The sequence below is a fragment of the Crinia signifera genome, chromosome 3 (genome assembly GCF_055691185.1).
Source record: "Crinia signifera chromosome 3, ASM5569118v1, whole genome shotgun sequence".
NCBI classification, from domain to species: Eukaryota; Metazoa; Chordata; class Amphibia; order Anura; family Myobatrachidae; genus Crinia; species Crinia signifera.
Genome location: NC_139219.1, coordinates 94,635,698 through 94,649,032, shown reverse-complemented (window position 1 = coordinate 94,649,032; position 13,335 = coordinate 94,635,698). Strand labels below are relative to the sequence as shown.

Here is a 13,335-nt window from a genome sequence, read left to right as displayed (position 1 = left end):
ACAAAGACCTGTACACTTCTTCCCACACCCCTCCCCCCCCCCCCTCTGCCGGTGGCGATCCTATTACTCATCCCTCTCCATTATGGGAAAAATTGAACTTCCCATCGATTACACGTGAACAGTCCACCTCCCTCCTAGGCCCTATAACTACAAAAGAAATAGACTCAGTTATAAAACAACTAAAATCTAATAAAGCCCCAGGGCTAGATGGGTTCTGGGGCAAATTAGTTAAACTTATGAGACTGGATCTCACCCCATTATTGGCCGATCTCTTTAATTCAATCATCAATAGTAGCCACCCTCCACTACACTTTAATTCGGCCATAATCAAAATCCTCCCCAAACTAGGAAGAGACCTCTCTCTTCCTGGATCATATCGACCAATTTCCCTTTTAAACCTCGATTACAAAATCCTAACAAAAATTATCGCAGACAGATTAAAAATGATCCTTCCATCTATAATACACCACGATCAAACAGGGTTTATCTCTGGACGTCACTCCTCCACAAATGTTCGCAAAGTGATCGCTGCCCTTGCACAACTTCAATCATCTTCCCCCCCCATCGGACCATGTGATCCTTGCCCTAGACGCAGAAAAAGCGTTCGATTTAGTTAAATGGCCCCACCTATTTCATACTCTTAGATGCTTTCAATTCCCCCCCGACTTCATCCACATAGTAAAGACGCTTTACCATAAGCCACTTTCCCAAGTTTCCTGTAATGGCCTTCTCTTAGACCCCTTCACATTGGAGAGGGGAACAAGACAAGGCTGTCCACTCTCCCCACTACTTTTTGCTATCGCTCTGGAGCCCCTGGCAATGGCCCTCCGATTATTACCAATTTATAGAGGTATTCCCATTGGTAGAGGAGAGCTCAAGATCTCCCTGTTCGCCGATGATCTGTTACTATTCATCTCAAAGCCACAAGACTCAATCCCTGAAATACTCAGTTTAATTGATGAATTTGGCTCGAAAGCAGGTTACAAAATTAATCCTTCAAAATCTGAGCTACTTCCTCTTCTTCCTCCCAACACCATCCCCCCTCCACTCTTCACTCATTCCCTTTCGCAATCAATACCACCCACTTCAAATACTTAGGTCTACAAATCCCAAACACGTCCACAAAACTATACGATTTAAATTTTGGTGTCATCACCAAAATATCAAATCAACTGGAAGGCTGGCAGAAGCTACCAATTTCACTGCTAGGCAGACTCTCTGTAATACAATCCATAATATTCCCAAAGCTACTATATGTCATGCAGCTCCTCCCCTTTTGCCTCTCTCCTACGGATGAAAAACGGCTAAAAAAGGTCATCACAAATTTCATTTGGCAGGGAAAGAAACCGAAAATTGCCTTGACCAAGTTGACCATGGATAAAACTAGAGGAGGGACTCATACTCCAGATTTCTCTCTGTACTCCATGTTGGTTTTAACAAGATGCGCAGCGGACTGGATTTTAGAGAAAAACATATATACAGACTTTAATTTAGATTCAGAGATATTCTCACCTTATTTTCTTAACGCTCTTCTCCATACCAAAAAATCCCTCATCCCGCCACACATACTGAACCATCCTCTATTCCATGACACATACCTCAATTGGGTAAAAATACACAAGAAAATGGGAATTAATCATACTGCTACTTCCAGAGTCTCTCTATGGGGCAACCATCCCTTTCAAATTATTTATTTCTTCAGTGGAGGGCTAGGGGACTGTGCGCGGCATCCCAGATTTTTGACCCAGGTGGAAATATTATCACCTTTGCTTTATTAAAGGATACCTTCGCATTACCAAATACCCATTTCTTTATGTACCGCCAAACCCGCCACTACGTTTCCTCATTACCCGTAAAGTGGGGCAACTCGGCTCCTTTAACTCCTTTGATGGGTCTTCTCAGGAGATGGGAGGGAAAACCATGCAAGTTAAAACATATATACGACCTACTACTAAACATTCCAAACACAACAAACCTTACATCCCTACTGAACTCCTGGCAAGGGGACATACCCTCAATTACTACGATAGATACATTAATACATAATTTCCCATCCATACAAAATACACAAGGATCAGCATACTTGCAGGAAGTACATTTAAGAACACTACACAGGGCATACATGCCTCCGTCCACGAGATCCCACTTTGACCCGACGGTGGATGGATCGTGCCTCCTTAGCAAGTTTATGCCTAAATTTCGAAGAGTGGACCCACATCCCGGCTGCAAAACCACTGGTACATATGTTCATTATGTTATTTACCATAGCCAGAAAGCTTATTCTAAAGCATTGGACAGTCAAAACAGCCCCGAACATGCTCCAGGTGCAAAAAATTATGATACAACAACTTTATTTTGATAGAAATTCTTGGCTAATAGGTTCAGCCTTCTCAACGTTCTCCTTTGAACGCAAATGGTCTGCTTACATTCAAACCTTGGACCCAGGTCTTAAGGAAAAAGTTTTGAAGTCTTTTGATATAACCAACTGGTCAACAATAGCCGTGGTATAACCATGCTTTACCTACTATACCCTTAGATAAGATAAATAACTCTAGAACGCTTATTTCTGAACAATGTAAAAGGGTATTTATTACATCTGAGGCATGTATCACATACATCATACAAGAGATCCAATGCCCACTGTATTAAGATTGAAGCCAGGGAATTATGATATGATATTAAGTTTATATCCAGGACAAACATCAAATAGCTTTAGGGAAGTATTATAATATCCTCAGGTGACTTGATTGATTTCTCGAAAATGTGGATATTGGACGAGATCCGCCTGCAGATAACGGTCTATATCAGTCAAAAATAGTTTAGACTCAAGTGAAACTCTCAAGATATGTATGTATAACCTGACAAAATCTGTTGATACATAAAGTTTACCTATATGTAACTCCCCACCCCCCCCTTTTTTCTTGTTTATAACGGACAGCCAATTGTATAGTGTAATTGTTCCAAAATAAGTTATATTGAGCTGTTCAATTGCTCGAGTTACCTATGTATATTCTTTGTATATGTGATAAAAAAATTTTTTTTAAAAAGCACCCCCACGCCACCCCCAGTATGAACGTGAACCCGAAGCGTGGGGAGTGCAGCGAGCCCCGCGAGGGGACGCGTATTCCTTTACATGTTTACATTTAAAATCGCATCGCATTGTATGGCATTGTATGCCATATACAATTTCAACATTGTATGACATCGGGGGACATCTCGTCGCATCACATCGCATACCATCGCATGCCTTATGGTCTGCGATGCGATGGGCGCCGTGATAGTACACAAGTACCCAGAAATAAAATAATTCACCCATATCTAACAATCTCTGCACATTTTACATCTCCCCCCCTGCAATGCACATGGTTTTGTCCATTACAGAGAATTTGCTTTTGAACCAGAATCAGGCCCATGATGCGATTCTGCCTAACTTGCTAGGCAATTTTGACTAATCTAATCAAAATTGACTAACACATGGCACAGTATATACACCGTTTTACTCCAGAAAGTAAAAAGACACCATATAGCAAATGAGCTGGATAACACACTTACAGCATTGTGTTTGCAGCAAGAAGTAGTATCTGTGCAAATTCTGGACTATATTGAAGGGTCTCTGCACTAGACCGATATTTTCCGATGGACAAGGACAATATATTGTAATATAAAATAGAACAATAATAATTTATAATGTTTTTTGATTCATTTGATTTTTATTATAATTTCAATGATTTTAACCAGTACCAAAATTGAAAAAGGGTAAATTGAGACAAGTATTCTAAATTGATTTGCAATTAGGTATTTTCTGGCAGTTAACAAAATTGGAATGAAGGTAAACGTAGCGCCTGGTGGGTTTGAAGTTCGCCCTTCTGAATTCCTTGGGGTCTTACCCTAAAAGTACCCCACAGAATACAGGAACGATAGATGTGGATGGAATTCAGATATTAGGCGCTCTTCATATGGACATAAAGAGGATCTGAAGATGATAGGGAAAATGTGATATACAAAAAATTACTTCCCTTGGTAACCAAATGGTGCTCTTTTCTGATGATGTTTTCTCTCCAATCTTCCTTGTATTCTCCGCCGGGTTTATTTGGGTATATGGAAAAGAATATCTATAGGCAATGTGTTATATCCTTCATTCTTAACACACAAGATGTATCTGACAGCTCTTTCAGCAATTCACAAGCATACCAAACTCACTATAGATAGTGGTTGAACACATATATCAAGGTGTCTTTCTACTAGGTGACACGCACCCGTACTCACAATGTTATGTTTCGAGACTGTGTGTCTCTTCATCAGGGCTCCCTGATGAAGAGACACACAGTCTTGAAACATGTTGACTCAGATTTGAGTGTGCAAGGACTGGAGGACCACAGCTGAAATCGGGTGAGTGTGTATGTGCTAGTCCACTGCCATTTGGGTCCGGAATACCATCTGGGGGTGTTGATTGTACATTATCACCGTCTGCTTAAAGTTTGTGGTTCAAACAGTCTTAAATCTGGAGAAGTATTTTAAACTGTGTCTGCATCGTTGTGTGTATCGAAAAAATTTTTTTATGGAGAATTGAGAAGGAAAGATACCTTTATGAGCTTCACACAGCAGATAACATCGTGAGTACGGGTGCGTGTCACCTAGTAGAAAGACACCTTGATATATGTGTTCAACCACTATCTATAGTGAGTTTGGTATGCTTGTGAATTGTTGAAAGAGCTGTCAGATACATCTTGTGTGTTAAGAGTGAAGGATATAACACATTGCCTGTATATATTCTTTTCCATATACCCAAATAAACCCGGCGGAGAATACAAGGAACATTGGAGAGAAAACATCGTCAGAAAAGAGCACCATATGCTTACCAAGGGAAGTAATTTTTTGTATATCACATTTTTCCCATCATCTTCAGATCCTCTTTATGTCCATATGAAGAGCGCCTAATATCTGAATTCCATCCACATCTATCATTTTCTGGCAGTTATATAGGGGGCCTATCCTCACTCTTTCAGATCACCGGGGCCTCCCTATGGCCCCATGCTTCTGTCAGCATCATCATCAGCAGCAGCAGGGTATAAGGGAAACCAGCGTCAGCAGGGTGTAAGGGATAGCAGCAGGGTAAGGTACAGCAGCAGGTGATACAGCTTTCACATCACATTGCCAGATCTTGATCCCAGATCTGACCCGGCTCCGACCCAGGTCCGGCATTTTCATACTAAACCCGGGTCGCCCATTATACACAGGGTGAGTCGGATTTAAACCTTCTTACAACCCGGGTCGGACTGCCGTGTTGGTTGACCTGGGGAATAAGGTTTGGTGCTGTTACACCACACCTGGGCTGATCCGGCAATAACCCGGGTTTAAGTTGCAGTGTGAAAATGGTATAAGGGACAGCAGAAGGGAAGGGGACAGCAAGAGAGTAACGGACAGAAGCAGCAGAAGGGTAAGGGACAGCAGCAGAAGGGTAGGGGGCCGCAATAAGGTTATGGACACAGCAGCAGCAGGGTAGGGGACAGCAATAGCAGAGAAGGGGATTGGGACAGCAGCAGCAGGGTAAAGGACAACAGCAGGGTATGGAACAGCAGCAGGGTATGGGACATCAGCAGAAGGAAAAGGACAGCAGCAGGGCATGCTTGCCTACCTAACCCTCTCCATTAGGGAGAAAATGCTCTGTTCTTGGACTTCCCTGGTAAAGTATGATGGCTATCACCTGTGGGGAGCTAGTTAATTGATAAGAAATTCAGGTAGGCAAGTATGCAGCATCAGCATGGTAAACGACAGCAACAGTGGGATAAGGGACAGCGACAACGGCAGCAGGATCTAAGAGACAACAGCAGTAGCAGTAGTAGGGTAGTGCACAACACCATCAGTGTAAGGACAGACAGACACAGGTAGCAGCAGCAAGAGGAAGTAAGGAAGTAAGAGGACAGGAGCAGCAGCCTGACAGACAGTACGGCCCCTGGCTCCGCCCACAGCAGCCCGTCACAGCGCCTCCTCATCTAAATGCTGCTGCCAATGAATGCCTGCCATAGAGAGGCGGAAGCGGAAGAGCCGCTGTGTGTAGCTGGGTCTCTCCTGTCAGTGCGTAATATATTGTGTATAAGCCCCCATTACCAGTTTCAGGGAAATGGCTGCCCCGATGCCTCCAATTCCTCCACAGTTCAAATCCCTGCAGCATCACCTGAGGACCGCACAGGAGCATGACAAGCGGGACCCGGTGGTGTCTTATTACTGTGAGTAATTACAGCAACATCATCACACCTGACTGTGTGTCACCCTGCCTAGCACACTGTCACACAGGCAGCAGATACCCTGCATTGTACTCTCATCAGCTCACACGTACAGTATATGGGACAGTTACCAGCCTGCACTGCATTACAGCCGAACGTTCCTCTCTTTCCATCATGCTTAGAGTTTAGTTTTTAAAGAAGTTTTCTGCTTATTCCGTGTCTCTATGTTTCTTTGCACATCACCCTGAATAGTGCATGTCCAAAGGCAGGTCATAGGCTGGCGGGCGGAATTGCATCCATTTATTTTGTACAGATACAGTAGTTTGAAACATTGATTTATTGTATACAGTGCTGGTGGTTTGGAATGTACAGATAATGCTCATAGATGGATACAAAAATGCATCAGCTTCTCAGGTTTAGTGTAGTCTTCAGTGTTTTTCCTTTTTCAGCCAACTTTATTCATATTGTTTTGCAACTTTTACGTTTTTGACCAAGTGTTTTAAGTCAAACTTGTTTATTTTTGTTGCCCTTGGAGATGACAGAGCTATGGTACGCCACTGTGTTCATACAATTGTAGCTATAGAACAGATCTGTGTCACGTTCAGCAAAAAATAGCAACACTACCTCAGTAATATATAGACTTGTGAAGAAAAACTCATAACAAAATAAAGATAAGTTGTTAGTGGACTGATACAGAGAATATTTGAACATTCACATCAGTCCCTGCCCCAATGCCTCTATATTCCCTACCACATGTACACATACACACATTCACTTTTAAGCTGTGTACACACGAGGGCGATTTCAGCACATATTGCTGGGAATATGGTTGCTGAGCGACCATATTGCCAGTGATTTGCTGTCGGCGATAAATCGCCGGGTACGCGCTCCCGTGTGCAGCCCCTGATGGTCGCAGGAGCTTGCTTTCCCCCGGCAGAGTCTCCTGTTCATCAGTGACCATCTCTGGTCGCTGATGAACAGGAGACACTGAGCAATATATTGCTGAGCAATATATCTCCCCCGTGTGTACACAGCTTAAGGTTAGTTTTGTTGGCAGCCAATTAACCTACCCGGAGAAAACCCACGCAAGTACGGGGAGAATATACAAACTCTGCGCAGTTAGGGCCATGGTGAGAATTGAACCCATGACCTCATTGCTGTGAAGCAATAATGCTAACCATTAGACCAGTGGTTCCCAAATGGTGTGCCTAGGCACCCTGGGTCCTCAGGTTGGGGGTCCACTAATTTATTTATGCTCAAAGTGACAGGCAAAACCAGTGCTGGTGGCTGCCAATTATAAAATGTATGGACAATTAGAACCACAGCTATGTTCCCCACCACATAACTGATCCTGAGGGTGACCGCTAAGCACAATTTACTTTTTTTATTTTTTATTTATGCATAAGGAACTTTTTTGACTAGGGGTGCCTTGAACAAATGCTGATATTCTAGGGTGCCCTGGCCAAGAAAGTTTGGGAACCACTGCATTAGACCATGTGTGCTGCCTGGTAAGACCATCCTGCTCTAAAGCTGTGTACACATGGTGATATTTGGTCGCTGACCGATTTTGGCTTAAAATCGCTCAGCAATATATTGCTCAGTGTACCGTTTTCACCAACGACCAGCAATTTTGGCTGAAATAATTGCAAGCTATTCTGTCTCATGGTCAATCAGATTAATTAGTTTAAATCATTTGAATCGAATACATTTGTCTGAATTACCTTTTTTTTGTCAGTTTTTTGGTATTTTCGGGGCAAATGATCACATGATCCCATACATTACTAGACTTTTAATTTTAACCAGCCAGATTGGACAATAAATCCTTTGGCATGTGGCCAGCTTTTGGTGTGAGTTTGTTTCATGAAACTCGTATGTCACATGAATGTTCACAACTGATAAATGCACATTTGTGGTAGTTGCAAAGAGGATGCACAACATTTCTACAAAATTATGACATGGGAGAAGTGCATGAAAAAATAGGAAATTATCACAGATCCCCAAAAAGTAATAACTGATATACAGTAGCAGGACCATACAGAAGACTGTTATCGGCCTTTATGAAAACGTTTTTAGAAGGTGTAAAATAGCTGATTTTTACACTTTCTATTAATACCACTTTCAGACATAAACCCCAGCTTTAACGCTCGGACCCAGGAAATTGAACTGGAGTTTCAATATCTACCCCCTTTCACACCTGGGTAATAGGTGGGTAATGTGTATTTAGCATTGTGGAATCTATGGCACCTTCGAAATGAAGTTTATTATGAATACTAGTATACTGTAATTTACTGTTGTGTGTTATTTATGAAGATAGGCTTAATATACTGCTGAGGGAAAGCTCGAGTCTTTAGTATCGTACACAAAAAAAAGACACCACACAAAAGGCGCCCGATATGCAGGATCTTGCTAAGCGATTTTACTAGATTGATGAGACATGCTCATTCTTCTTCTTATTGCGGGGCCGCGCATCTATATAGCTATAGCCTCCACACACACACCGATGTATGCTTAGTTTCTAAGCGACCTAGCTAAATCGCTTAGAAAATGGCTCAAAATCGGCATGTGTGTGTAGGCCCCATTAGAGGGAGATTTCTGCCTTCCCTACAGTGACGTACGCTAGGCGATTCCCTTTGATCTTCCTGGTGGCTAGATCGCCCATACGCACATAGCTATGTGTGAATGGGTGATCTGTGCTAACTCAGTATTCTATATCTACATCTTGAGTGCATTTGCTAAAGATCTAAAAGCAGTCAATTGAATTTCCTTTTGATTGTTATATCTAACCATGTGTTAAACCAGCCCTGTATAGTTCTGTTGCACACTCTACTAAATATTGAAGAACTAAGATACATTTAAGTGGTTGGTTTATGGCCCCTGGCTCTTTAACCATAATTACCACCATGGTTCCAATAGTGTTCCTTCTAGAAATTTTCGTGGGCAGGGCGCCGCTGCACGGGGGTAGCGCAAGGGGGCGGCCTGCCGACGACACACTTGTGGGCGGTCACAAAAGGGGCGGGCCCGGGCTGCGACATCATGAAAAGGGGCGGCCCTGGCCGCAGCCGTCACTAAAGCCGTCACGTCACGTTGCCGTGATGCCGGGGAAGCACCGGGCATCGCCGTCGAAGGTGGCGCTGGGCTTTCCCGTGCAATCAGTCGGGGCAGGCACCAGGCTGTTTTAGCGGGGCACTGCTAGCTGGGCAGGGTGCATTTTGCCCTTTAAAAATCGCTCCCAAATTTGTATCACTGCGGCTAATACCCCTTTCACATCGCACAAATAACCAGGGTCAGACCTGGGTTTGTTGCCAGGTCGACGTGTGGTGTGAAAGGGCCTTTTGAAATTACCCGGGTCCAGCAGCCCAGCATTTTGACCAGGGTTGCTGTGCAGTGTGAACGGGTAACCCGGGTTGAGTGACCTGGGTCCCTTTCACACTATAGGGAGAAGGCAGTGTCTGCTCCAAGCGCTGCCTTCCCCAAAGACGTGCCGCCATGCCGCCCCCTTTCTGATGCCAGCATCCCAGCTTATTGCCGGGTTGCTGTCGGGGCTAAAAAATGCAAATGCTGGGTCGCTCCAGTGACGGACTCAAGTCCAAATCCTAGGTGCGGCCCGGAATTTGCAATGAGAAAGGGGTACTAGAGTGTCAGCATATTTTCAAGGCACCCCTTAGTTCAAAAATATAAATTGTGCTATGTCACCCTTATGTACAGTTATGTGGTGTAGGAGAGGCTTGAACTGCGTGTTTGTTATTTTTATTATTAGCAGTCACCAGGACTGGCTTTGACTTTCACATTGACCATAATTTTTTTGGGGCGCTGGAACACCAACATGACTTTATAGTCAAAATCGTTAGAAAACTTGCCACATATCACACCATGGTACTGATTCTAGTTCACTCACAAAAGCAAATTCTCTCTAATGGCCAAAACCATGTACACTGCAGGGGGGCAGATGTAACATGTGCAGAAAGAGTTAGATTTGGGTGGGGTTTGTACTTCAAACTGATATCTACATTGCAGTGTAAAAATAAAGTAGTCTGTTTTTACCCTGCACAGAAACAAAATAACTCACCCAAATCTAACTCTCTCTCTGCACATGTTACATCTGCCCTCCCCCCCCTTGCAGTGCACATGGTTTTGAGCGAGAAGTTGCTTTTGCGAGTGATCCAGAACCAGTCCCCATGTGTAGACAGCTTGCGATGCGTATACGCAAACCCGAGGGATCGGCATTGCAAGAAAAAATAGACTGTGCAGGCAGAACAATTTTGACTATATAGTGTACTCAGGGCTATTTTTCTGCAGGCTCCAGCAGGAACTGAGGCCCTTATTCTAGTTCACTCTTTCTGACAAAATATTTCTTAGATGGACAAAACCATGTGCACTGTAGGTGAGGCAGGTGTTACTTGTGCAGAGATAATTAGATTTGGGTGGGGTTTTACACCTGCCTCACTTGCAGTGCACATGGTTTTGTCCATCTAAGAAATGTTTTGTCAGAGTGAACTAGAATAATGGCCACAGTTCCTGCAGAAAAATAGCCCTGAGTGTACTATTGTGCATACATCATGTGGTTGACGTTTTAAACAGTGCACCCAGCCCACAGCTGACACCCATAATCTGGTCTCGTACGGAATTTATCCCCTGGGTCAGCGTTATACTAAGTGGTCAATTACCATCCGGCTACACATGGACCCTTTTCTGGACATACAATAAGCTTGCTTGCAGCCGCTATCCCACTGAGATTCTGCCAGCGTTTGGGTTAGTGTGTCCTGAACATTATTATAGTAGTGCAAATTGCGGTTAGAGACTTTGACTTGCACTACACCTGTAACAGATCTGCTGTTATACTACTGATTTTAAGCAGCTGTTACATTTATGTGCGTACATATTTTTCTAAACTGGTACTACATATAGGGCTTGATTCAGACCCAATCGTTGTGGGATGAATTTGGCTCAGTTTCCGATTGTTTAGGTCTGTGCATGGGCAAATATGCGCACCTGCCTTCGGAGAGTATCACACTTGCAAGGTTTTTGCAGGGAAGGGGTGATGCTTGGCGTTCCACTGGGAATGCAGGCATGTCGATGCCTGCTTGGGGTGGGTGGCTGATGTCACATGACATCCACCCCCTTTTTCAGCCATCTTAATTTTGCAGAAGGGATAGTTGAAAAAGCATTTGATGGTCACATGATGTCAGCCCTGCCCCAAAATCAGCAGATAGTGGGCACTGGAAAAGTCAATCCGGTTTCTGTCTAGGCAGGGACGGCCCACAGCAGCAGCTCTAACAGAATACGTCTCTCTGTTCCGGACCCTGAAGACAGAGGCGGCTCTGTGTGTGATAGCAAGGGTGGCGCAAGAGTAACCCACTAGCCAGTAGAAGTGAACAGGGGTGTGGCTTACCTGACCAGGGGCAGAGCAGGAGGTTGACCTTGCAGCCGATGACACTGAGGAAAGGCAAGCTCTCCTTTCCGGTGACTGATATATCTCTCTGCTGTGGGCTCATACAATTGTGGGTCTATATTTGTAGTGTTAAACACTATCTACTGTGTGCTCCAAATAACTCGGCAGTCTGGGTAACCTTACTTGGTGTCCCTTGCACTAAAGGAAATGCTTGTAGAATGGGTGATGTAAGGACCATGGGCACACATATTATCACAAATATAACAATTTATTCAGTATGGGATGAGCGAAAACCTATTAAAACAAAGGTGAGGGATGTGGCAATCCCTATAATAAATGAAGTCTGTTTTACACGAACATGGAATCAGGATATCTCTTACCCAGAGGTGGAAATAATGCAGAGTGCATCCAGAATTTGCATGCACCCTGCTAGGCTTAAAGTGCTGAGGCTTGGTAGGTTCCTTGTCCAAAAGGTAAGTCATGCAGTCGTGTCGACGTGTTTCGAGACTCTAGGCTTTTCCTCAAGGCTAGTGACTGCAGTGCATGTGTTTTTTAATATATATATATATATATATATATATATATAATGTCACTTACCCAGCCTCCAAGAAGGAAAGAAAGGAACGGACCAGCACTCACAGGTTTTTTTGAAGAAACAGCCGTTTCCACTGGATACCTATCCAGTCTTCACCCCTGATGAAGACTGGATAGGTATCCAGTGGAAACGGCTGTTGGGTCAGCCTGCTTGTACCATATCATGTTGTAAACTATCAATACAAATCTTTTTCTTCAAAAAACCTTCTTTCCTTCTTGGAGGCTGGGTAAGTGATATTATCAAATTTCTTATGGACCCTGCACCACTACCAATTTCTTATGGACCCTGCACTACTACCAATGTCACCATATGCTTCGGAGTGCCGTCTTGTACATATATATATATCTATATATATATATATATATATATATATACGGGAGAAGGTGCGACACTCGCAATCTTTCACTCAAATAACTGGACGCTGCCACGGATATGTCATCAACGTTTCAAAACTTTACTGTTTTGTCATCAGGATAAGAAATAACAAATAAACTGACCTTAATATAGAGGAATACATACACCACGTGCAGACGCCAGTGCAGAGTGCGGGACTGGGTACCCGCCCCTCAGACCAGCTTGAATGACGTCACCATCCGGGGACGCGCAATCAATTTGACAACCCATCACCATAACAACATGAAAAACAACAACACAAGCGGGAGTCGATTCAGCGCTGTAAGAGACAAATGATATAGAATCAATACATGTAAAACATGATGATACGCAGAACAATAAAGTGTGTACACTCAGGACGAAATACTCCTAATGGTAACATAACATACAGGCCACGGAGAGACCTGGAGACAAATGTGTACAGACTTAACGAAATACCCCTAATGGTAACATTTCATTCAAGCCCCGTGGAGACATGGTGTCCAGTTGATGGATCCACCATGATTCTTTGCGCAGCAGTAATTTAGCCCTATCGCCAGCTCTTTTGGATAAGGGTACACAGTCAATCGCTCGATATTTTAGGCTGGATAGGGGGTGTTTTTTAAGGGCAAAATGCCTCGCTACCGGCTGATCACTTTTGCCGCTCGCGAGTGCATTGTGGATGGAGTGCCTGTGCATAGCCATGCGTTCTTTCATTTTGCGTTCGGTTTTTCCCACATAGCACATGCTGCAGG

The 13,335-nt window shown here is 43.7% G+C and overlaps 1 protein-coding gene across 1 annotated transcript in view; it reads left to right on the top strand.

Moving 5' to 3' along the window:
* The first annotated feature begins 6,015 nt into the window (after window positions 1–6,015).
* The window catches only part of VTA1 (vesicle trafficking 1), a 169,843-nt gene continuing 162,523 nt past the window's right edge, over window positions 6,016–13,335 (top strand). The window contains exon 1 of the mRNA XM_083176220.1: window positions 6,016–6,227. Coding sequence (XP_083032346.1) covers window positions 6,122–6,227 — 106 coding nt within the window. The 5' untranslated portion in view covers window positions 6,016–6,121. The remainder of the gene's footprint in view (window positions 6,228–13,335) is intronic.